Source organism: Halyomorpha halys, unplaced genomic scaffold, assembly GCF_000696795.3.
Source record: "Halyomorpha halys isolate HHAL.00 unplaced genomic scaffold, Hhal_1.1 Scaffold184.1, whole genome shotgun sequence".
NCBI lineage: Eukaryota > Metazoa > Arthropoda > Insecta > Hemiptera > Pentatomidae > Halyomorpha > Halyomorpha halys.
In genome coordinates, this window is record NW_027105747.1 from 379,885 (window position 1) to 406,407 (window position 26,523).

The following is a 26,523-nucleotide window of genomic DNA, read 5'->3' on the forward strand; positions in this document are numbered from 1 at the left end:
ATATACATATACATATATATATACAGATAAAGAATTTTGTGCTCTGTTCAGTTACTTTCTTCTGTTTTTGAAGTTCTACAAATAGCAACAAAAGCAATTAGTAAAGGACTAAATATACCTTTGATAACCTCGGATAATTGAGGTCCTACTGTATGTTATAAGAAAATATATATCTTATTCAGCTTTACTTTCCTTTTCTTCTGAAATAATTCATATATCTTAGTACCCTAATAATATTACAGAAGTACCATATAATTCTTGTCTGGCAAGCTTAATCACATTTAGCTAAACAGTAATTTTGTTTCAACCAACTTTTTACAATATACATATCTTTGGTACAATATTTAAATAAAAAAAAAATTACCACTTTAACTTGGGTAATTGGTATCTCTTGGTTAACATAAGATAATACATGTGTTTCAAAAGACTAGGCTGAATATAAAGGGCCATAATGTTTAATAAATAAATATTACAAAGATAAATAAAATTTATAATCTTAAATGAACAATCTGGTAATGGGATTAAAAGGAACTTCATATCTAAGAACAGTCTATTATTATAGAATGTTAGAAAAATAAATTAATCAACACTGAATCATGACTGCCTAAATACTAACTAATTTTTTTAACAAAATTATGACATATACACTAAACTACCCTAAAACATAGGGCTCCAATAATTGGAACTAAACATTGACATAATTTCACAAAATAAAACAATTAAAACTGCAGTTAAAGGTTCATCAGTGATCAGAAATCATATGGAAACATTGCCTGATATGGGACCACTCATTCATTACAATAGTTAATTCAAGTAATTGGATGATTCTTTAATTACTTTCAGTAGTGTAAGGGTCTGAAATGCCTATGAATAAACAACAACAGGATCACTTAGAGTGGTGTGTTAGGGTTTGGAGACCATTACAGATATCAACCTGATTTCAGTGTTCTGAAAATAAGTAATTAACCACCTAAGTAAGAGAAATAGATGTTGAATGTTAAGGACTTTTTCTAATATTCATAACAAATTATTCTATTAGGTAATTTTTTTGAAGTATCAGTTTATATTTTGGGTTCATAGACATTTTCTAATCAAGAATAAGTTTCCTTTCCACTTTTATATTCGACCAGTAAATCATTCCATTTCTTAGCTTTTTCAGTTCAAGCACCAGAATCACCAGAAAAACAGGACTAACCCCATCTATTGATTCAATTTAGGTCACTCATTGTAAAAATACAAAATAAGTATTTAAAATTGAAACATTTGTAATTGTAATTTAATTATTTTTAAAAAAAAAATTAGAGAAGCCACAAACTTTTGTATACATCAATTTACCCCTAAGGACATTATTGCTAAGTTAAATATAGGCAGTGGCCCAATATAGGCAACATTTCCTAAGATAATTAAAATTTATTTAAAAATCAGTTTTTTATGAAATCTTTTGCTATGAAGATAGCTTATTAAAATTTTTGCTAATAATAGTTTCTTCTGTGGAAACTCTGTTCTTTTTTGATGAATGGAAGGCTTTACTAATGATGTATATTAATAAAAAAAAATTAAAAATTAATCTTTTAAAAGGTTTTACTATCGTATAATCAAATTACAGGAGATTGACAACAATAATATATCTTTTGTGTTATAAGGAGTTGGTTAATAATACTTTAATTGTTTTATTTAATATATAAATAAAAAGAGGCGAATCTAAAAAAAATTTATGAATCTGGAGCTTCATATCTTTTCAGTTTTTTTTTTTTAATTTTAGTTATAAATGAACCATACATTATGGTTATTTGATAAAAAGATTATTTTCAATAATTAGGGAGATTCTGTAACAGCTTTTCAGCAGATTCTAGAACAAAATTCTGGCTATCCTATAAAAAAATTATCTTCATAAATAACTACACATAAATATTCAAAATATGCAATCTTCTTTGGTTATTATAAATAGAAGAATGGAATAGTGTTAGATTTACAAACAAACCAAAGCTGTTTCATTTTTTCTAAAACAGAAACAGCTTCGTAAAACTAATGAATGAAATTTTCTGATCATAAAAGAAGCGAAAACTTTCAGATCAAAAATCATGGCTTTTCTTGAACCATCCCAAGGAAATCCCATACCAATGCTGTAATTCCATGTTCTGAGGTTTTTGTTTTTCATTTTTAAAGTCATAAGAAGCATGAATTCTGAAATAAAAAAAATACATATATTTAATTTAAATAAACTCAAACGCATTATTAATGGAAGTAAACTAAAAATTTTGTCTTATTAGAAACTTAAACAATACCATTAGTAATTACCAAACAAAATAATAACAGTTTGACAAGTATCATATATATTTATCTTTCCCAACAGGTGGTTCACTGATGATGCCTGAGGGGTTCACAAGGTGTCAATAAAAAATTACCTTTTCAAAATTAAAATAAATTAACTGTAAAATATTTGTTGAGCCGTTAGCTTTTGATAAGAATCATTTCTTCACTGTCAACATTTCCATTTGAGATGTAACGTAAGGTACATCATAAGAGATCGGTAATTTTAATGCTGTAAAACATGGCACTTTAGCTACCTAACAAGGTTAATAAAAAAGTATATTTTTGCAACTTCGAAGTCCCAAATCTGAGATGGTTTTTAACTGATTTTTTAATAAAAGGAATCCAATAATGAAAAATTAAATTTTAAAACTTCCATTTTGTTATTTTTGTAAACACATCCATTTTTCAGACAATTGAGGTTAACATTCAAAATTCCATCAAATTTTAAGTTTTCAGCCACCATACTAAAATGGGTCTATAATATCAAATGATATTTTTTAACCTTTTTATAAATACACAAATTACACATTTTTACCAAATTAGAAGTTTTTACATTTTTTAGTTTTTAACTTTTGTTAATAAACAAAGATGACCCATGTTGTTTATAATAATAAACCATTTAAAGTTAAATATGTTTGTTTTGATACAAAGAATGATTTTTACTAAAGAGTTCCAGAAAGGATATAGGAGGGGATGAATACAAATGCAAAATAATAAGAATATATTTGACAGGAACTATTGGTTCTGTCAATCGAAGTTTCATTTTCATGTTAAGATTTAAAATAAATTAAAATTTAAAAATTAATTATATAGAGAAAGATTAAACTTCACCGTGAAAGTTTCAGAAGAGGAATAAAAAGGACAAGGTTATAGAAAATAATTGATAAGAAAAAAAATTGATTCGAAGCATCAAAAACTTGGCTAGAACTATTATTATAGGATAAAGAAAGGTTTAAAAACCTTTCCTAAGGTTTCATTTCTAATTTGTGATAACAAATGAAAAACAATGTTAAAAGATAAAATTAAATATATTCTTAAAATATAACTGACACAGGGTGTTTACAACAATCAACAGGTTCTCTAAATTTTAATTATAAGGCGAATTACGCACGTGGAACCACCAATTATAATCAAACTATTTTTGGTGATACTAGGTCAAAAAAATATTAGACACGTGTCTGAGTGTTCTTGCTAATGTGCCCAAAGAGCCGAGAAAAAAAGTTTACATAACTTTAGAAATATTTTATGTTAGTGTATGACACCTTTGCTCTAGATGTATCAACCAAGTAACAACCATTGTTATACACCAATCAATTTATTTTTTTGTGTTGAATAAGAAAAAAGATGTATAGTTTTTTGTTTCTTTTACTTTATTAAGTAAGTAATAATTTGTTTTGTTTTTTCACTCTGACTAATGTAGATAATCTCAGTTTGGGTTTACTATTTGTTATTAGCTATCTTCATAATAAGATGTATGGTTTTTGTTTCTTTTATTTTATTAAGTAATGTCGTTTCTGTTCTGCTTTTTTCACACGGACTAAGGTAGATAATCCCAGTTTGGGTTTACTGTTTGTTATTAGCTTGTATAAATGATTTTTAATTCACTATTTGGGTATTCTGGTTTGTTATTAGCTTATATAATAATCAAATAGTTTGCTGATTTTTATTATTATTGTTACAGTGATTGTTAAATTATATACTTTGCAGGTCAACTCTATTTGTATGGGGGTTGCCCCATAAGCAAATAAATAAATTATTATTATTATAAATGAGCTTAAGTGTATAAAACATTATAAAAACTCAAAGTCGTTTTCATAATTATAATCAATAGACCACAGGTGGCATGTGCTAACATAAAAAATGTCTAAAATTATGTAAAATATTTTTTTCTCGGCTCCTTGGGCTCATTAGCAAGAACTCTCGGACCCTTTTTGTACAGCCTTTTCTTGTTAGTTTTTTTCCTGTTTTCCTTGTCTGTAGACACCGTGCTGACAATATTTGTAATTAATTTACTAGGAATATATGCAAAACTAAAATATTTAAATTAATTAAAGAAAAATCCAAGTAAAACCTTACATAAATAAAACTTGTAAATAAGAAGCATATCCAGACATTAAATGCCACCAACCATGGAGCTGAGTAAATGGATCTAATACTCCAGGAATATTTATTCTTAATAATCTGAAATAAAGAAAATTTCGTAATGAATAAAATAATCTACAGAGTGTTCAAGTTTAAAAAGATAAAAGATCAGTTTCTATCAGTGAATATAAAATTTAATTTATGGCAATTCAAAGAAATAACTACTGTCCCTACCTAACCATCCCTTAATAGAACAAGGAGTTATAAAACAAATAAGAACATTAACAATAATTTCTATGAAAAAGTTTTATGTAATTAGTGAAACATTATCAAATCTTAGAGTAATGGGATAAAAATATTAATGAAATAATTTGGAAGTATCTCATTTTACATTTATATAATAAAAACAGAAATTAATGTTATTGACAGAAAGTAAAAATATATTTTAAAAATAAAATTATTCCATAACTGATAGAATGATCCGTTAGCCAAAACAATTGTTTGTATCAAAACCTAGAGAGAGCCAAAATTATTGCAATAAAAAATAAGCTTCCAAAATTTTTATACAGAACTTAGTAACAGCTGTCAAATTCTGCTGAAAAGGAGTAAAAAAGTCCCCAAGGATCCCTTCTTAGTAGTGGTTGGGGCTAAATTCAATTAAATGCTACTCTCTGGTAAATGCATGTTTTTCAATTTGACTATTAAACGTACACTAAGTTGTTCAGTCTAAGGCTATAGTGAATGTCACCCTTTCTTGAAACATCAGCTATAACATACACAAACTAAAAAAAAAGTCAAGTCTATAATTAAGCTATCAGATTTGAATTAAATCAAATAGTACAATACTTTTTGGTTAAGACACAAAATGTTAGCCTAAAAGGCAACACAAAAAATAACAACAATAAACACAATAATAATTTACTCATGTATGACTACAGGCTAATTCATTCCTTTGTTCATAATAGCTAGAGGAGGGTACACAGACCGGTAAAGTAGTGGGGGGGGGGGATCAGCTAACCGAATGCACCAGCAGCAACTACCTCTGAGACTCTGGAGTTATAAGATCGCTAGTGGTGTAAATGCTTGTCAGTGTGGAGTGACCCTCAACAAAAACTTTGAGGTCAACATCATTTGAAACAACATAATTTGATAAAGTAAGGGGTGAAACTGAACTAAACGGTTACAGAGGGCCAGTTACGCACAATGGTTCAAAAATGGCTGTGAGGAAGTCGAAGATGATAACCACGTAATGAACATTCAACAAGCCAAACTGATTAATTGGAAAAATTTTATTAGCAGATGTACTGTAACAGACTGGAGTGCTCTGCTGTTTGAAGGATCAAATCATACAAGAGATGATTGGGTTCTTCAACATGACAATGAACTTTCTTACACACATCGAAGTTTTAGCTAAGTTCAATGTGACAACACTAACACAGCCACCCTATAACCACAACCTAACTCCCAGCAACTTCTTCTAGTATCCCAGAATCAAAAGACCTACAAGAGAAGCAATTCAAAATGATTCCAGTGGTCAAGGCAGCTTCGATGAGATCCAGAGAGCCAACAAACAATCCTTTTTTTTAAAAGGATGGTCATGGGGTGCTGATGCCCATATTTCGAAGACTTCCAGTACATGGTACAAAAATTTTTAATAACTTTTTGGTTCTGAGAGCAGACTTAAAACTTTGTAAAGGTATCCTTTATATATTTCATTATGAATTAGGGAGTAAAAACTTGTTGCACCCAGGAAGATGTATAATAGTAATTTCTCTTTAGTTCTGTTTTGTTAATGTTAAAATTAAAACAATTATTGTATACCATTTACATACACCAAATGTTTTAAAAAACAAAATATAACATTAAATGAATAATACTTTGATGATACCATAGGATACTGAGCTCCTGACCACCAGCTCACTTGAACTCAAACTCATTAATTAATTTCATAGGTTCAGGACTTTTTTCTAACCATTGGCTTGTTGTTGGCCAGAATTATAAAAAATATTTAATAATATTCATTGGATAGAAATATTCTATAATTATTAAGAATAATTTCAGTTAAACATAGACCCGTTGGGTAAGAACGAATTAAAAAATATAAAATATGTAAATTTAAAAGAAATATTACCTTAAATTTTGACAAAAAACTTTGTCTAAATTCCAAAGAATAAATCCCAACAAATTTATTGAAGCAGAGATCAGAAATATTTTTTTACATGTTTTACATTCATTTATTTTCAGTAATCGTAAATCCAATCCAACGATCGTGAATACCAGAGCTCCATAGGAGATATGCTGAAAAAGTGGTTGAGGCCAAAGGAGATAAATAGTAGTGAAATTTACAGCAAACAATGTAAGGAAGATAAATAGTAGTCTATTTGAAATCCCGGTACCAAAAGAAGATTTTTGAACTTCTGACCTGAAAAATAAAATCGCTAATAAGATATAAGCATACAAAGACAAAGCCAGTATTTTGTTTTATATATAAAAAACATACAAGTAATAAATTAAAAAACAGATTCCCCAAATCATTGGGAGTTCATCAAATAGTTGCATCCCATACAATAAAGTCATATGAAAAGCCCATGAGCCCAGACCTACAACTAAAGGTAAAGTGAATCAATATTATGTAGTAACCAGAAGAATTTCAATTTTCAAACATTAAAAAAAATTATACTACTTTACTAAATTGTATGCTATTACTACACATGTCTATGTTATTAGCTTACATTATAAGTATAAATATTTTATAAATACTAAAATACATAGTATTTCATTTTGTATTATGAAAGAAGAAATAAACTTTGAGCTGCTATTTTAATTCAGATTTTTTAAATTCTAATGAACTTTACATAATTATAAATTATTTAATTATAATGAGAAATAAATAAAAAACAAAAGGAGGAATAAAAAAAAAAAATAAATTCTGGTTAAAACTCCAGTTTCATTCATCCTATTTAGCAAAACAGGAGTGGCAGTGCACAGCCTACTACGAAGTTTTTTCAAGAATATTTTACGAATGTTTATGTTAGGTTAGTTTACATTATTAACTGCGTTTCAAGAGGATACGTTTTCTTCTTCACCATGCTTAATTTTTCTTGTTTTGTACATAAAATTTAGGTTATGATACATGCCATTTTTTCAGATGCAGTTTTCATCATATTCATTTCTTTTTAGGATGTAATATCAATAGGCATTTAATGTACAGTAGGCCCCTTTGATCCACAACCTTCTAGGCAAGTAGGAGGAGTGAAACCATGTTTTATCAAATTCTTTTACAGAATAAATTATAACAAGATTAATTCCTAAAATTAATGTGTATCAATTAATCATAACAAGGTCAATACTTCCATGTACATGAAAGTATCAGTTATTGCCCGATTAGATACAATTATCATACTTTCAGCAGTAGGAAAAAATTTTCCATTTTTTTCAATATAATTTTTGATATATTTTTTTCTAGTGATAAAATTTTAAGCAGCCATTAAAAGTGAACTAAAGAAACAAATTTTTTAACTTAACTTTATCAAGCAAGAATTTATTTTTTAAATTATACAAAAATTAATAACAAATAAGTTATATAATATCGCAATAGCAGTAATAACTTAATAATAGCACATAGTGATACCTAAGCAATTGCGCTGAAAACATCAGAGCTTTTAGGATTCTTAACTTTCAGGTAATTGAATCATTTAATACATAAAAACTCCTACATGTATAATATATAACTGACATTGTATAAAGAAATTTGAAATTGAAAATATTTAACCATTGGTGAAGCTTCATTTTAACTATTTCTGTTTCGGCCAAAGAAAGAGTATTTTATCAACAATTATAAATTATAAAATATGAAAATAACAATTATAAAAAATTAATTAATCTACGAGATAAAGACATAATTTAATGTGAGGAAGGAATGAAAAGGAAAAATTATAAATATTAATGAAATAATTCTTTCAGAGTGAAGGTCAAAAAGAGAATATACTGCTAAATAGTCAACACTTGATAACTTAAGCATTATTAAGATCAGATTTACAAAAAAAAAAAAATAAATAAAAGAAAAGCACAATTATTGTTTATGACCAACCATTAAAACATTGGAAAATGAATTAGATTGTATATTCATATCAATTTATTTTTTTATACAAACATCTAATTTTATTTAAAAAATGTAGAACTTAATATCTGTCACACTGTCATAGTCCAGAATCGCAGGCCCAGTATTAACAACTGTTTTAATGATTGATGGTATAAACATATTCTTATAAGTTATTTTTAAAATATCAACACAGAATACAATTTGATATGAAGTTATAATTTTTAACTTACTTAAAATGGAGGAATGTAAATAAATAAACCTCCAATCTAATCCCTGCTTGATTACTTCCATTATACCCCAGAGAGGAAGTATAATCATTATTATATTAGTAACAGTATTAGCTAAAAAGATAAGATTATTAATAAATAAAAGAAAATCATCATACAATTTTGAAATTTTATTTAAACAATAATTAACGTCCTAGACTACTTCACTGATCCTTGGAGTTATTTTGAATAAAAATTAGATGATTGTCACAAAAACTCACTCATTTCTGCTATGTAATGACTGTAAACATAATTTTCTTCACACCAATCAATAGTAGCAGTAGGTTCGCCCCAAAAACCATAGTTAACAGGTGGCATCGCACAATAATAATTGAAAAAACTTAATATGAACCAAAATAGTGAATACAATATAACTCTGAGACCGAAGAACTCATCAAACACTGTAATCTATACAGTGAGCTAATAAGTGTTCTAAGAAAAAACTGGATGCGGCTTAGTCTGACAACAGATTAATAAAAGTTTATCACACAACTTCGTCAGTAGGTTCCAGTTCCAGATATTAGTAGGTTCCAGTTGTCCTGTTACAAATCAGTAAGCAGTTCAAGTTGACGGTTCTTTGGTAACTAGCGTTGGAGGGGATACAGATGTGGAGGCACGAGCAGGGTGGGGAGTTGTATTAGTACAAGAGCCCAAGAGGAGAAAAGAGGCAGTTATCTCACCCAAATATTTAATTACTTTAATGAAAACTATGAATAATTAATAGTCAAAATTGACGAGTCTGCCAAGTATAGATAGGGGAAATAAAAAATGGCGACTGTTTCAAAGCGATAAAAAAAACTAATTTTTCATTCGGAGCTCTATATCTTAAAAAGTAGGAACAACACAAGAAAACCTAAGAGAACGTCATTTAAAGAAGAGTGAATTTCCTAAAATATGAGCCCTAATAGAGTTATTTACGTTAAATAGTTTTCGAGATTTAGCTTTTTTAAAAAGCAACATTTCATAAAAATGTTGTATGGGACGTACTAAAAGATCAGTAGTTAGTGAATTTATTTTGAAAAATTTATATCTCAAAAACCATTTGACGAACAGATGTCTATTAGCACTCAAATTAAAGCTAGTTTAATGAGCTATAAAGTAGTTTATTATGTTTATCTTTGTAGGAGTAATAGTTTACATGAAATTTGCTAAAATAAATTGATTTATAGTGATTCGGACAAATTTTCATTTGCCAAATTTATATTCATATGTGAATATCATAAAAACTACTACCCCTACGAAGATAGGTGTCATAAACTACTTTATAGTAAGTTAAATTTCCTTTATTTTGAGTATTGGCAGACATGTGTGCGTCTTATGGATCTAGAGATATATTTTTTTCAACATTTTCTACGAACAACTTGAAATTAACATTTGTGAGTTTATTTTGTCAAATATCATAAAAACTACTACTCCTACAAAGATAAACATAATTAACTATTTTGTAGTAAATTTAACTAGCTTTAATTTGAGCGCTGGCAGATATTGGTACATCCAATGGTTTCTGAAATAAAGTTTTTCATAAATCAAATTTATTGTCCGAACAACAATAAATCAATTTATTTTAACAAATATCATGAAAACAACTATTCTTACGAAGGTAAAGATCATAAACTTCTTTATAGTCCATTAAACTAGCTTTAATATGAGTGCTAATAGACATCTGTACATCACGTATTTCCTGAGATATAGATTTCTCAAAATAAATTAAGGAACTACTAATCTTTCAGTAGATTTTTAAGATGTTTTACTTTTTAAAAAGCTATATCTCGAGAACCATTGGACGTAAATAGCTTTTTTAGGGCTAATATTTCATCAAATTTACTCTTCTTTAAATAATGTTCTCTTAGATTTTCTAGTGTTGTTGGTAGTTTTTAAGATATAGAACTCCGAATGAAAAATCAATGTTTTTTTTAAAGATTTTGAAACAGCCGCCATTTTTTAATCCCTCTACCTATCCTTGGCAGACTCATCAATTTTGTCTAGTAATTATACATAGTTTTCATTGAAGTAATCAAAAATTGGGGTGAGATAACTGCCTTTTTTTTCTTCCCGGCTCTTGTACTACTAATTGTCTCTTGTGATGTGACCCTGAAACGATTTATTTTATGTTGCATTATTTCTTGGGCGTGGCGGAAAATAATGTAATCAGTACTAATATTTTAGAGTGGATTTAAGGCAGGATAGAATGGAATTAATTATTAACATTTATCTGCTTCATTGGTAGTCAGTGTATTTTAACAATTGTGAATTGAACAATAAAGAAATAAAATTAAGGTGCATTTGAGGAGTACAAATGTGAATGAATTCTTAAAATTGCTATTAATCAAAAGACAAAGAAATATTTGAACATTATTACTTATTATATTTCTCTGAAATGTTTATTATTCAGTCCAAAGGAACTCTTTTCGTGTCCTTGGAAATAATTTTGTGTTCTAGTTATTAAGAATAAAATATGTGACAGGAAATATATTGAGTTTCAAATTTCCAGCTGAAGTTCTTATAAATTAGTAGATTTATAAGAACTTTTTGGTTGATTTGTACGATCTATTGGACCCACTACTTTCTGCAATTGACTTCCTATAATTGTATTTTATTTTAAATAAGTGTTTATAACTATTCAAATATTAAATAAAATAATGATTTTAATTTTGTCGTTTATTCCTGATGACACATTAAGTTGTTCCAAAAACAAATTCTCTAATCTGGAGGTCAAATATGTCCTTTTCTATGCTCATTACCAAAAATAGATTTCGCCTCAATTACCTTTAATTACATTATAATTAAACTTGGAATTACAATGCTTTATTTTAAAATTAAACTATTTAAAAAATAAAATCTAATAAAAATTAAATAAAATACTATAAGGTGATAAGATATTATGAACTTGCAGTTTCTGATTAATAATCTACATTTTTACCGCGGAACATAGGCTATCGTCAGCTCAACGAGTTTTCAGGGCTCAATGGACCACCTACTACTCAATATTTCATGTTTTATTTTCTGAATAGCTACATGTCACGGCAAACGCTATTACAGTTGACGAAAATCGTCAATAGAGCCTAGGATTACTAAATTGGTAGTACACCTGGTACTACTAGGTAAATTGGTAGTACCTGCACACCAGGCTCATCCTTCTCATTATGATGATTTCGAATTTTTTTAGTATTACATTGTATTTTGAGTTCAATAAATAGTTTCATAAGTTCCAAGCTAAATGTTTCTAATTTACACCTTTCTTTGCTATATTTTACTTAAAAGGTATAAATATTATTACATATATATTTCCTATTAATTGCTTTTATAATTTAAAAAAAAATTGATTTCCAGGGGGCACTATGTAATATTTTTCCTGGAAAGGGGGCGGTAGGACAAAAACGTTTGGGAACCACTGATATAAAGGGACCATAGTAGAGAAAGAAAGGATAGACCCCTGCTTGTGGTAATATCTTTGGAACACGTTCATTTCAAAATAAAAAATAAAGCTTTGTCATATGTGGCACTTTCCAAATAAAGCAGCAATATTACTAATTAATCTATACATAATTTCATAATAAACAATTTAAAAGATTAAATATTATAAAGTTAAAGGAGTGTCCGTTTTAAGTTTCTTCCTAGCAAGAGTGTAATAACATTATTACTAAATACTTTAGAACTTATTACACTAAACTACTTAATCATGACGATATTATTTAATGATAATTATTTAAGTAAAGTATTCATAATAACACAAAACTTGATAAAATTGTGTTCTCATCACTAATACTCGGCTAACATAACTTGAATAGAATGGACTAGATAAATGTTAAATGTTATAGTTTTAAAAAATATTTTACGTCTTAATCCTGTCATTTTGTGGTCAATGGCATGAGGATACATACTTGTATCCACAAAGGGCTTAAAAACTGTTACGCGGTTATTTACCAGTCCACCAAATAACTAATGTTACACAGTTCTACATTTAGTAACTGGGGAACCTAATACCAGAAAGTAACGACGTTGCCTCTGATAAACAATGATAACCTTCCCATAACACCATATTTTTCTGATTAGAGGTGTTTATTTGAAGACATTTTTTTATTGTTAATGTATACATATTATTTAAATTGAAGAGGAAAGTTTTGTTTCTTTGATTACAAAATGAACTGTTTTTTACGTTTGAACTGCGTTAAAAATATTAGTTCAGTCCTCTCCAACAATTATATTCAAGTTTGCCACTATGCTGCAAGGAAGGGCACAAGAGAAAAAATGAGGAAGAAAAAAGTAAAAGTTGAGGTAAAGAAAGTTGGTTTTATTCCTCATAATCTTCGAGATAAAGGGTAGGTATTTTATGTTATACTTAAATATTGCTACTTTCTAATTATTTTAGTTAGTAATGTTATAAGTCCTTAATAAAGGCCTAAATCAATAATTTATGGGAAGGAAAATGATTTAGTTCAAGAATCATTATTTTTTTCTGTACAATAAAAGATTTTGTTGATCCTTAGTTCATTAATTTAAAACAAAATTGTACATTGTACATTTTTGCTTGGTTTGGGCTTATGAAATTTAGTTATTTTATATTTTAGTAGTTTTAACCTATATTTTTGAAATTAATAATGTATGAATTATTATTAAGATTGTATCTGGAGTAACTTTTAATCAGTGACACGAATGATCTGTAATATAATCTGCTATAAGTCTGTCAAAACCTGTTTTTCTTTAATCCTATTAGCAAACAATTCAAAAGTAAATCAATTTGTCTTTATAGATCAAAAGGACCTGTTGTAACCAAAAGAACAAGTGATGATACGCGGAATTGGCCAGTTGATGATGTTTGGATTCAAATGTATTATAAATGGAGGGTATATAATTTTCAGGAAGCAGTTGAAGCTCATCGAGAAACTCACCATCCACAGATTTACAATGTACCTGATGCTCCTATTCATGCTTTTATTGAGTTGGACATGAGAGCTGCCAAAAAAGTAGGTCTCCTAATTAAATTTTGGTATTTTGTCTTAAAATTTATTATTGAAATAAATATTTTAATAGTTTAAATAATGTTTGCAGAACAAATTTATGAATTCTTTCACACGTGTTGCAAGATCACCACATCAGTTTGATCATGGAGAGGATAGGACTACTTTAGTGTTCTGCAAAACTCCTGAGGCTCGCATTGAAGCAGAGAGTGCTGGTGCTACTCTTATTGGTGATATTGACATCATTAAAAAAATTGAGGTTTGATTTTATAGAAGAATGATAAATAATGTAAGAGAAAATGTACAAAGGTATTAACTGATCCTGTAAATTTCGGGATTTCATAGTAAATGAAATAAGGAATAAAAATAATAATGTAGATATAACTCCTAATAGATAGAATATAACTCCTTCCTTCATGTCAGGGATGGCCAACTTTTCAGTACATAAGATCTACTTTTTCTTGAAAGTGTGTCACGATTGACTTACATAGGCGTAATATAAGGAGTGAGAAAAGGTGTGAAGTGCATACTATGTTTATACACTGTGTTTTTGTATAAGGTGCATTCCAGTGAGGTATGGGCAGATCAGTAAAATATATGTTTAAAACTATTTTTTTTTTTTAAATCACTTATTAAGTTTTTGAGATACAGGCTCATGAAGAAAATAAATTTCCAGACCCAACTTTTGATAGCAGTGTTCTGTACATGTGGTACGTAAAAAATTCAATTTTCTGACACTTGTTTGATGTAGATTTTTACTAACTTAAAATACAGTTTAATTTTTATCAACTTTAATGTATAAGTTGTATTATTTGTTCATAAATATGAAAAAATTGTTATGAGAATGCACTGTAAGGCTGATAATTTGATTTAAATATTTCACTTTTGCCTTTTTTTTTTGGCTAGGAAAATTTATCATGAAAAAATAATGACTTAGTTTTTGCTAATCTATCCATATTCTCTGAGTACACCTCATACTGAAATGAAGATATATGGCTTATCTTCATATTAATGTACCTATGTAAAAATAATAGCAATAATTATTTAAAGGGCCAAAAAACCCACGTCCAGGGGAATTAAAAGAACATGGATAATTATTAACAATATTAGTTCAAAGTAGCTTAAGATAAAGACAGATTTAGAATTTACTATGTTGCCTTAACATTAATGGAAAGACTAAATTTGCATGTCTCTAACCAAGGAATCATAATTAGGTGTATATCCTGACAAAGATAGTAGTAATTAGTCTTCAGTATGGGAATCAGTGAGGACAGAATGTTGTTTTGTCTTTGTTAGCTTCAAATATGAAATGCCGATTCGTAAACGTATGTACATCCGAAACAAGAATATATTTATGTTTATATTCACTACATTTGGTAATGCAGAAATATTTTTCTCAGTTGACATATTTCCAAAAAAAATTGTAATTGTCAATTGACATATTTCCTGGTTTGTAAGATTAAGTCAGTTTGTAAAGTTATGATTTAATTTTCTAGTGCCTTTTGATCCATATGAAATATGTCTTAATTTTTCGGCTAATGCGTTTCACACTTAAATATATTTTAAAAGGAAAATATATAAATTCCACAATTTCTTTAATTTTTTCAAATTCCTGGAATCTTACTTCAAAATATTTAATTACTTTTGGATTTCAGCAACGTATTTCTGGATTTTATAATTAATATTTTAATGTTTTTGTAGGTTATCCACCATATTTGGAAAATGATTCAGATTATTTTTTTACAGATCTTCTATTAGCAAAATAAATTTTGTTTTATATGTGTCTATGCAGCTGATCAGTTACTATTTTATTTTTACCTTGTAATTCTAAATTTAAATGACTTAATATTTAACTAAAATCGGTAAGAAATATTTAACCAAGTTTCATCATTTGAATTTTCACAGTTTCCATCTTGTTCGTGAAGAAAATCTATAATTTCAGGCATAAATCACGAAACCGCTGCAGAAATTTACCTTTGCCTATGCTTCTGACGGTATGTAGTAATAATTCAGGTTGGACTTCATTGAACTGCAGTATGAAGTGCAGTTTAAGGGAACTTCAAAACTCATGAATTGTGGCAATTATCTCCCTAACATTGAGAGAAATAATATCAATACTGCATATTAAGATCAAGGACAGTAATACCAGTAAATAAAAACTGATATAGATATATTCTAATTTATAAGAAGTATGTTTAAGTTACAATATATTTATTACGGTTTTCAATACTGACTTCTTAATTTAAATAGAATTATTGTTATTTCTTATAGATTTGTAATATTGTTCCTTATTCTTCTCTCATTTTAAAATGTAAGACATTTTAAACAGAAGAAAAATTGAAACTCAACGTGTTCACCAGGGATAAATAATATTGATTAATAATAATACTGTTTATTCAAAAGAAAAGAAGCTACCATATGACACTACCAAGTATTTAAGCTAACTGACTGTGTTCTTCGATGACTCGAGTCGTAATTGTTGTGTTCATGCATTGCGTCTGGTGACAAGTGTAACACATAATTCAATATATATTTCGCTTGGTGGGTGAAGATCACAATGTCAGGCTGTTTGTTTCTACAATCGCTCCAAAGTGGTACATGAAATTCCACTCCGAACATTGCGAATGATCAACGCTTGACCAAAATTGGTTTCACCTTGTTTGACTTGATGGCCACCCCTGCTGTATGTTATAAAATATTTACTATCTTACTTAACTAGTCAAATCACATATGCTGAAGAAATTATCAGAGACTACCAATGCGGTTTTAGGTGAAATCGTTCAACTATTGATCAAAATTTTTCTTTTATGGTAAATATTACAGTTCATCAGCTTTATGTTGATTTAAAAAATGCTTATGATACTATTGATAGGCAAAAACTGTATAATATTTTTATTGATTAGGGAATACCAAAAATCTTATTGAATCTAGTATGGATGTGCTTGACCGAAACGTATAATAAAGTTCAGATCAGTAATTATTATTCCGAAAAGTTAGAGTTCCATTAGGATTCAAAACAAGGCTATTCTCTTTCATCTGTCTTATTTAATTTAGCACTGTAATATGTTATTAGGAAGGTGAGGTATACCAAAAGGGGTGTAACTCTGGATAATAAAATGTCCATGCTTGGGTATACTGCTGTTTTGGTACTGTTAGGTGCAGATGAAGATACTATTAAACTAAATACAACTATGTGATAAAAGCCAGTGAGAAAAGAGCTCTCAAAATAATTACGGATAAAACTAAATATATGGGTAGCAGCAGAAACGGCAACAATTTATATATAGTTGAGGAAATATATTTGAATAGGTAGATAAGTTTAATATTTAGTGTTTATATTAACAAGAAAAAACAAAATTAATGAGAAAATAATGGTGTCATTAAAGGTGAATAAGATTGGTAGTATAAACATCGAACCTTCAGGTTCACTAAGTCTTTATTATTAATTTGTATAAGCGATATTAAGTAGTAAATGTTTTTCTTTCAGAAAGGTGACATTGTACTTCCGGATTTTCAGCACATATTAGCTCATCCTAATATTTTACCTGAGCTTACCAGCTTAAGAGGTCTTTTGAAAAGGAAGTTCCCAAATGTTAAGTCAGGTATAATGAAAATACTGTGTTGTTTATTAAAATGCTAGTTAAATAGTGAGCCTTCATTTCTTTTTACTCTTTCATTAGGCACTCTTGGGACCAATATTGGAGAAATGGTTACTACTTTTCGCAAAGGAATCCAATATACTGCTCTTCAAGATTCTAGTGTACCTGATTATGGCTTTGTTGATGCACATATCGGAAATGTTAGTACTATTATTTATCAACTACTTTTCTGCTAAAATTTACAAAAAATCAACTCAATATCAAAGTAATTTCCTATATTTCTTTTATATATTGTTGAACTTTGATACAATGAATCTGAATGTTTTGATTGTTAAGAAGTTTCATTTAAAGAGGTTTTTGTGTATAGAGTATATTTCTGTACATACAACTTCAGGTTTGAACCTGATTTTTAGGCAATGGTGGCAAGAGTACTAATAAAATTTTCATACTAATATCATTTAAGAAAATTCATATTTTTGATATTCTACCTCCTATCTTTGTAATTTTCAGAAATTTTAATTTTAATAGGTTTTATTTCTGGCTGATTCAGATCAACAAACAATCTGATTTATAATTTCTTCATTTTAGTAAAATTGTTGATATTGATTTTACTCTTGCATTGGTAAACAGAATATAAATTATTTGAGTCGAGTCATAAGTTACTTTCATTTTTTTATCAGACATTTATTTTGCTCTCATTAAATAACAAACTTATATTAATTTATTATGTATTCCCCACTATTATAAAATCTTCTCCCACCTTCCTGGCAGTTTATCAATTCCTTTCTTGTAAAATGTGGTTGGTTTGAACAGTTTCTGGCAGGCTGCTCGACTTACTCTTTAGAATTAAAGATTTTTCCATTCAAAAAACCTTCATTTCAGAGGTTTATAAAAACAGTTTAACGTAACATGAATTACATAAAACTTGAAAAAAGCCTTGTCTATATAGTTGTTAAAAACTAGAATAAAACTTGTTGTAATGGTATCTCATAGCGGATAGATACGAACAATAGATTCTACTTAGCTGCATTCTCAGTTAAGTAATTTTCGACTCCGAGTTATGATTCGACCTAATACATAACTCATCTCACTGGTTTAGATATTTTATCAAAATAAGTCGAATTGTTCTGAAGTTTGCTAGTAAAATTTTTACTTATCAAAAGCCTATCTACTATCTTGGAATCTAAAGGGAAAAATAATAATCATGCCTGCAACAAGGAAGAATACAGAAAGATTGAGGCAGTAATCTAGGACTTTCTAACACTAGTGAATCATTGCTACCGAATTCTGTATTACCACAAATTTAGGAAGTGATGGGAAGGACAGAAAAAAACATGTTTACACTGAAGTTAATAAAGACAAACCAGTTGTTTTACTTTAAGGAAAAAAGACATTTTAGTGTCAAATAAACACATCCATAGTGTTTTCCCCTTACTTGTCCATTTATGGCATACTGGATGGTTATCCTACAGGCTACAAACCTGTTCTACCCTGAGTGAGAAGGTCAAGATTCATTCTGTGGGTATGTTTGCTTTTGACTTGAGGTTGCTAAGGTAACACTGTAAACACCTTTGGCCACCATGTTCTCTATATGGCTGAAGTAAAAATAATGTCTGATTTTCGACCAAGAAAACAAGTTTAATAAAGGGTTTGAATACATTCCATTAATACTTTATATCAAAGAGATGTGAGATATGATCATTGAAAATTAAATTGTAGAAATGAATGTTCCAAATCTAATCTTAATTTTTTGGAGCAATACAAAAAATTAGTAGAACAGGACTTCTGTTCAATCCCATAGAGAACAATTCCAATGATGTCATTATGCATTATTGTTCTAAATAAGACGACAGATGTTTCAGATATGGTTTATTCTTAGATTGTGTTTTCATTTCCCAAAAATATTTAGCTTGATATTAATTGAATATGTTACTAATAATGTAAAGTTTATGTTTAAATTTTTTTAACTAACATGTCATTTTTCGTGATTTTATTGATGGATCCCTCTATTTCTAGTTAAATATGGAAGTCAATCACTTAGAAGAAAATTTCAAATGTTTACTAGAAGATATTAACATGATGAGACCCAAACGACCAGGCCCTTTTATAACTAGGTAATTATAAATATGTAAATGTTTTATATTAGCTGTATCCTTAGGTTGAATTGATGTTATTAAGTTCTTTTGATTTTGCAGAGCTTTGTTGACTTCTGCTCCATCAGTGGAAAGACTTAAAGTAGGTCTTGAGCCTTACCTTGCTGAGGACTTTGTAAAAGATGCTTATGAAAGTGATAGTGATGACGAATCAACAGAAAAAGCAAAAGCAAAAGCATTATAACAACTGTTAGCCTTAAATATAAATGAATAAAGTGTTTTTTTTTATTGTTTATTATTGTATTAATACATTATAACTCCTCAATGATTGTTAAAATGCTGACCTGTAAATCTTTCTATAGTGATTTTTCAACTATAAAATATTATGTCATGAAGATTTTATTTCTTTTGGTGTGAACTTTTTATTCTTTTTTTTTTTTTTTTAATATGAACCTAAATTATAAAATTATTTTTGAATATGGACTTTCCAATCTATTGGTTAGTACTTAATTAATACCCTCTCAAATTTTTGGGTTTTTGCTTCAAAATACTTAAAATACAAAATTTGAATTTAAAAAACCTATCTATTTGCCATCTGGTTTATCTAATACTTTGATATTTGGTACTAAAGTCCCAGATCGCTTAACAATATCCTCAAAACTTGTCATTACCATCCTCCTTTTCATTTTGGAAATAGCAATCGATCAGATGTTTTCTTTGGTCATTTATGAATATAGAGGAAAAATCCTTAGTATTTAGGTATCAATTTCTGAAAACTTTACCAAAAAAATAAAAAATAAAAATAGCAAACATACAGTGGACTTATTGAATTAAGTTTGATATGTTATTTTCAGTAATGAACATGAAATGATATCCTGACATTTCTCTGTAGTATCTGCAAATGACTAACCTATTCTAACTGTGGTGGGGGGAAACTCAAGTTTTTTATTTTGTGGGACTACCACTTAAAGGGAAAAAGTCAACGTCCCAGGCCAAATTTGAACCGGCACTGCCAGCAGTTCTCAGATTGCTTAAAAATGCACCTCAACCACCTGAGCAACTGACATCTTATATCCACATGTCATCCAACAATGATCGTGGTAACTTATTAACGTGTACCCTTCATTTCAAAATGGTGGTAGATTAGATGTTTTCTAAGGCCATTCTCAAGCCATTTATAAATAGGAATTTATAGAGGGAAAATATAAACTAGTTTTGATAAAATTCTTGTAAAAAAATTACAATAATCTCTTGAATGTGTAGAAACTTAACTTACATCTTCTTACTGTTTGTTAATTTTTTGTTTATAAAATAGGTTTCTGTGAAAAAAACAGGAAATATTGCTTGTATTTGGAATATTTTAATATCTTATATACTTTATTGAAGTTCATTTTATTTTTTACTTTTAAAGCTTTTATGACCTACCTGCAGTTCATCAATTATCCTTTATTGTGGATTAGGTCCTTCTTCATTTTATTTGTAGTTTCCCATTGATAACTGATCTCATCAAAGAGATTACTATTATGATTAGTAAAAGGAGTATAAGTTACATTTACTTGAGCTCATGTCTTCAATCTTGAATTCATACCATCATCACAATATGTGTTAAACACTCTATGTTACGTGACCAATTCCGGTCTATGTAGTACTATGACAGTGTTTGTTTCACGCTAGCAATAAATCTAACTTTGGTAACAGTTCAACTTGAATGATTCATTGATAAATATAACAAACAACAGTCAGAATAGAGAAACGATTAACAGGAAGTATAAAAGTTGTAAGTTGTGTATAAATTTGGTGTTGTTTGAATTTGAGATATAAAAAGATATATTTATAATTGTTTAAATATGTCTGAGAGACTTTTTATTTCCTTCAAATCCAACAATGCTCACTATTTTTATCATCAGAATGAAAAAAAATTTCTGTTTCAAATGGTACCATTGGACCAACACTTGAATTTGGTTGAAGTATACATAATAAAAGTTTCAAGTTGATCTAGGAGAATGTAGCTACCAGTTCACACTGTATGGTAAGTAAGAATGAATTAAATTTTTATATTTGTGAAAGATTTGTATTTAATGATTTTTTTTTGCTGAATTTGAAGTTAATTTTTTAATTTGAAATTTTTTATCAATTTTATTCCATTATTTTTTATATAATTAAGTTTTTTATTATTGAAAAATTGATTAAAATAAAATACCTACACATTAATACAAAAAAAAAATTGATATTTTTCTCTCTTAGGAATGTCTATAAATTTTCCTAGATCAACTTTTTATTACTTGTTTATACTTAGACCAAATTCAAATGTTTTGGTTTTGAAAGGACAGGTTTCCTTACATTCTGATGATAACAGTAAAGTATATATTTGCTGGATTTGAAGGCAATAACAGGTCTCTCAAATATATTTAAACAATTATAAATATATTGTCTTATATCTCAAATTGAAGTTGACTTAGTTAATTTTGGTTTGTGCCAGTTAGTATATTTTAGTATCCTTTTGATAGAAAAAAATTGAAGTTGATCAGGTAAGCACTCTATATGCTATGAAAGTTTTTCTCAGGTATTAGTGCTAAAAATGGGATTACAACATCAATTTGCAAATAATTCAAATTTTTGGTTGTTGACCTATGTTATTCATCTGTAATATTTATGTGAGATAAGTTGTCTTGTAGCAAATAGTAATAGCAATTTTTAAGAAAACAGGAATTCTTTCACAATCTTTATGTTTTTTAACTACATAATTATACGCAGAAGAAAAAATAATAAATGAGTGGAATGTAGGTCAGAGATTGATTAGAGCTGAGTGACATTAATGGGTTGTAAAGTAACATAAGATGGAAAAATCATGTCATGAAGTGGTATATATACTCCCTATATTGGCTTCTAAATTCAAATGGTAAAAATGTGGGGATTCAGCTTGATTCTACTATTTACTTTTTTATCTACAGAAGCGATTCCTCAGAATGTAAGTTAATGAGAATTTTTGTATTTCTCTCAATATTTTCATTTTATGTTTTTCAAACGGTTTACTGTTGTCATATCTCAAAGCTGTTACATCTAGTTATTAACTTTATGATAGTCGTGTTATAAACTTAGTTATGTTGCATTGAGATATTCTGCATTTATTGATTATTCTAAATAATATCACCAAAAGGTGAAGTTTGCCTTATAATGGAATATCCTCAGGTAGGTAGATAGTATAACAGTCCTTGGAAGTAAACTGGATTACAAAGGAATTTGATAAGATCTAGGTTCATAGTAACAGAAGCGTTATAAATTGGTTCTCAGGTAGAAAGAAGAATATTGCTTGGCATCAATTTTTTTAACATATTAGCTCTGTAATGAAGTTGAGAAATGATCATTTTACTGAACTACTTTACAAAAACATGAATATAACCCGTTTCACTCCTTATAAGTACCAATATTCCAAAATCTATAAACAAAGTTAACTGTTCTCTTTGTCTCTCTGAAAGGCAGGTGAGGCAGAAGGTTGAATTATGACAACTAATTGGTTTCTGGGATTAAAGTTACCCAATTTTGTGCCTCATCTGCCTATATAGCTGGACCCTATGGCTTCTTCCTCAATATCTCAAGTTCTGTAGAATGTCTAAACTAAAACTTGGTTAAGGTTTTTAAAGAAAATTAACTTTATAAGAGTTGCCATTTTTTACAACCTTTGGGATAATTCAAGTGGTTTTAATTATTTTGTATGTTTAAGGTTATCCAACAAAATTGCACAGTTGTATGCAAGTCAAAAGATGATGATTGGTATGACTGGTATGACTGGTATTACTACTCTTCAGAAGACTATGATTTCGATAAGACTACTAATTGTACAGTAATATGTACTATTCCTCCAAATACACCCCCATCAACAACTACACCCCCACCCACAACTACACCCCCATCTACAACTACACTTTCTACAACTACACCTGGTTCAACTTCAACTACACCAGCTTTAACTTCAACTACACCTGCTTCAACTTCAACTACACCAGCTTCAACTTCAACTACACCTGCTTCAGCTTCAACTTGAACTTCAAAAGCTAAGAAGTAGTATTATATATAAAAACTCATGTTTCTATCTATACCGTATCAGTTCTTTTCTTCTTTTTTTTTTTTTTCTAAATTTATGCCCACTATTTCATGTTTGTCAAATACTGACATCCTCTGTATTTTAGAAAATTAGTTTTGTGTAATGCATTGTCATTTGATAATGCAAAGAAATGTTTTATGATTTTTAATCTCATTTTTAATAAATATTTATGTATCTGTAGTAAATGAATTTTAAATACATATTTTTAAGTACATTGATGTATATTAATGAGTACCATAATTTTAAACTGGTTATATATTAGCCTTTGTAGAAATTATTTTCCTAAAAATCACTTTTAATTATCATAATGAATCAAAAGGTATTATACATATTGTTAAATGAAAGCTACTTATCATAACAATAATGAATAGAAATAACAAACATTTTTTAAAATGTAAAGTGCAGTTAAGTGTTGAGGTTTGATTGTAACATCTTTAAGAATGATAATTAGATTGTTAAATTATTATCTTGTTTAAATACTATGTAACTTTAGGAATTTAAAATGTTTTAATATCATTCCTGTTTTACTCTGTTAACACCCCATTTTTTTTTAGATTCTCTTTGTCTTTTGAAAATTTTGATGAAGGTGTGTTTTAACTCTATTCTGCTCCTGAGAAGGCATTTTACCTAAATAGTATGTAAATTTTTGGTATAATTAAAGTTTCCATACTATTCATGATTTACTTTATATAAATTTCTTATCTTCAGTGTCTTGTGATTAAATTGAACTGTATGACAACAATGACTAAAATCTCGAGTTCTGTTACAAAACACAATTTGAATTTTAGATTGAACACACTAATAGCGATAACACTTTTTACTTCTGTCACATAGTTTTTGGGCACTACGTGTCCCATTCATAAAATGGTCTCTAATATACCATCACAAAGGAACTTTTCATGCTAAAAGGTGATCAGAATACATTTGAAGTAAGCAAAAATCATGTGTTCTCCTTCGTTCCCTTCTTTGACCTCTTCACTTGGTTCCAGGATGTGAAATAGAATGTAATATGTCTGAGTTTTTTTATTGATTGGCTCTTCCTAGAATGCAACAGAATCAATACTGATAAGACTTAAATTTTGTATATTAAATAATTTCATGGTATTTAAGGATATTTTTATGTATATGCTAATCTTTTTTTTTTGTGTATGTGCGGCTTCTTTTGAGTTTAATGATGAAAAATTGTTGATTTGTTTTTCCCTAAGCACTCCCAAGCCTCAATGGAAATTTTTAGGGGGCTTGAGAGTGACCAGGATGGCAATGGTAAGAAAATTATTTCATTTCCTTTCAATATTCACTATTAAGACCCCTTAACTTTGACATGTGGGATTCTCAATTGGTAATTCAGGACTCTGATGTTTGTGAAATCAATAAATGAGGTGACATTAATCATCTTCAATACCCTAAATTTCATAAAAAACAGAAGAATGGAACTGTCATGTCTCATCTAAACTGAACTGAAATAGTAATTGATGCAATCTCTATTTGCCAGTACCGTGTTTACTCTTGTTATTTTTTTCCTTAAAGCCATGAGAGTGTTTTCCAGTCATGGCAAAGCCACTGGAGTATAAAATGGGGCTAAGGAAATAGGATAGTGCAGAGATGAAAATGAGGTCCCATCCAGATATTAAACTTAATAGTTTAATGTATTTTAAAACTTTCATGCAACTGCTAGATACTTAAGGCAGTCAAATTGAGGCAGATTCAGGTCAAAGTGTAATGTCATAACACCATAATGGTACAATTAAAAAATTTGCATCTGCCAATGAATACCTGCTGGGTAATCATTCCAGAAAAAAAACACAATTTTGGATATCAAAATGGTGTTATTTCATAATAAATGAAACTTTTTGCATTGAAATCAGAAGTTCGAAAAAATGTGTCGATTTTTTTAATGATTTTTTACTGTTATGATTAGTGACATGATACACACATGTGGAAAATCTACCCATTGATAGAACTCCGATAAAATTTCTAGAGGAGAATATCTCGAGGCTATTTTCTTTTCAGATACCTAGAAGGATTATTAGGTAATGAAAGAGAAGCCAGGTTAGAAACAAGTGGGTTTGGGTGGTTGGGAAGTTTATCATGGAAGGATAGGTATCTGATTCTGGCCAAATTGGCAACATATGGGACATGGAGGTCCTCATGGAGGACTTCATTTGTGACAAAGTAAGCAGCATTAAGGATTTTGGGCTATAAGGGTGGATTCGGGAGGGAATTTGATGGTTTAGTGGAGCCCCAAAGTTCAACTCCGTAGGTCCAAATGGTGCTTATAATAGCCATGTAGATCAGTCTTTTGTGATGGATTGGAAGTTTAGACCGTTTACCTAGTAAATGTTGTAATAAGTGGAGTCGACGAGCAGTTTCCTATCTTTTCAGTCATGTATGAGAATTCCATGCTAGTCGTTTGTCCAGATGTAGTCCCAAGTAACGGGTATGTTCGACAGGAAAGAGTGGGGTATTATTAAAGGATACTGTGGGGCAGGAAGTCAAGGGTTTACGACGAAGGGTAAGTGTGATTTGGTGAGATTTATTGGAGTTTATTTTAATCCTCCAGTTTTGGCACCATTCTTCAAGGGTGGTCATGTGAGATTGGAGAGTTTGGGATACAATGGAAGGATCAAATCACTCCTTTTCCAACGGCATTTTTCTGTGAGGTGCGGGGCAAACACATCAGGATTCAAGCAACTAAAATAGGCACTCCCTCAAGGAGCAGTACTGAGTCCAATACTATTTAATATTGTGATTAACGTCATATATGCATTGATGGAAAACTCACCTGGTACAGAAGCGTTGATGTATGACGACTTGATAACCAGGGAGACTAGCAGTAAAATTGGTTCTCTTGAACAGTGGACCAACGATACCTTAAAGGTTCTGAGGCGCAGGGCAGAAGAAAATGAAATGATTATCAAAACGCAAAAGACAGTATTCCAACTGTTTAACCTTTCTACAAAGCAGCATGAGCTTCGAGTGAATTTTGATAATCAGGCTATTGGCAGTTT

The 26,523-nt window shown here is 29.1% G+C and overlaps 4 protein-coding genes across 4 annotated transcripts in view; 2 read left to right on the forward strand and 2 right to left on the reverse strand.

Annotated features, from left to right (window-relative positions):
• Positions 1 to 26,523, reverse strand: part of LOC106679206 (digestive cysteine proteinase 1) — a 401,586-nt gene that overhangs the window by 258,197 nt on the left and 116,866 nt on the right. The gene's annotated exons all lie outside the window — the stretch shown is intronic.
• Positions 7 to 9,337, reverse strand: LOC106679215 (alkaline ceramidase 3). The gene is made up of 6 exons (XM_014418229.3): positions 8,985 to 9,337; positions 8,728 to 8,838; positions 6,896 to 7,001; positions 6,527 to 6,817; positions 4,390 to 4,494; positions 7 to 2,184 (listed from the first exon to the last, which is right to left on the reverse strand). Exons 1-6 carry the CDS (start codon positions 9,079 to 9,081, stop codon positions 2,073 to 2,075), a joined length of 822 nt encoding a protein of 273 aa, XP_014273715.1. The 5' UTR covers positions 9,082 to 9,337; the 3' UTR covers positions 7 to 2,072.
• On the forward strand, positions 12,765 to 19,706 carry mRpL1 (mitochondrial ribosomal protein L1). Its single transcript, XM_014418228.3, has 7 exons — positions 12,765 to 13,082; positions 13,514 to 13,727; positions 13,813 to 13,980; positions 17,209 to 17,323; positions 17,402 to 17,520; positions 19,337 to 19,434; positions 19,516 to 19,706. Exons 1-7 carry the CDS (start codon positions 12,904 to 12,906, stop codon positions 19,655 to 19,657), a joined length of 1,035 nt encoding a protein of 344 aa, XP_014273714.1. The 5' UTR covers positions 12,765 to 12,903; the 3' UTR covers positions 19,658 to 19,706.
• LOC106679208 (uncharacterized) lies at positions 22,295 to 24,403 on the forward strand. Its single transcript, XM_014418222.1, has 2 exons — positions 22,295 to 22,381; positions 23,135 to 24,403. The coding sequence occupies exons 1-2, from the start codon at positions 22,310 to 22,312 to the stop codon at positions 23,453 to 23,455; spliced, it is 393 nt and encodes a 130-aa protein (XP_014273708.1). The 5' UTR covers positions 22,295 to 22,309; the 3' UTR covers positions 23,456 to 24,403.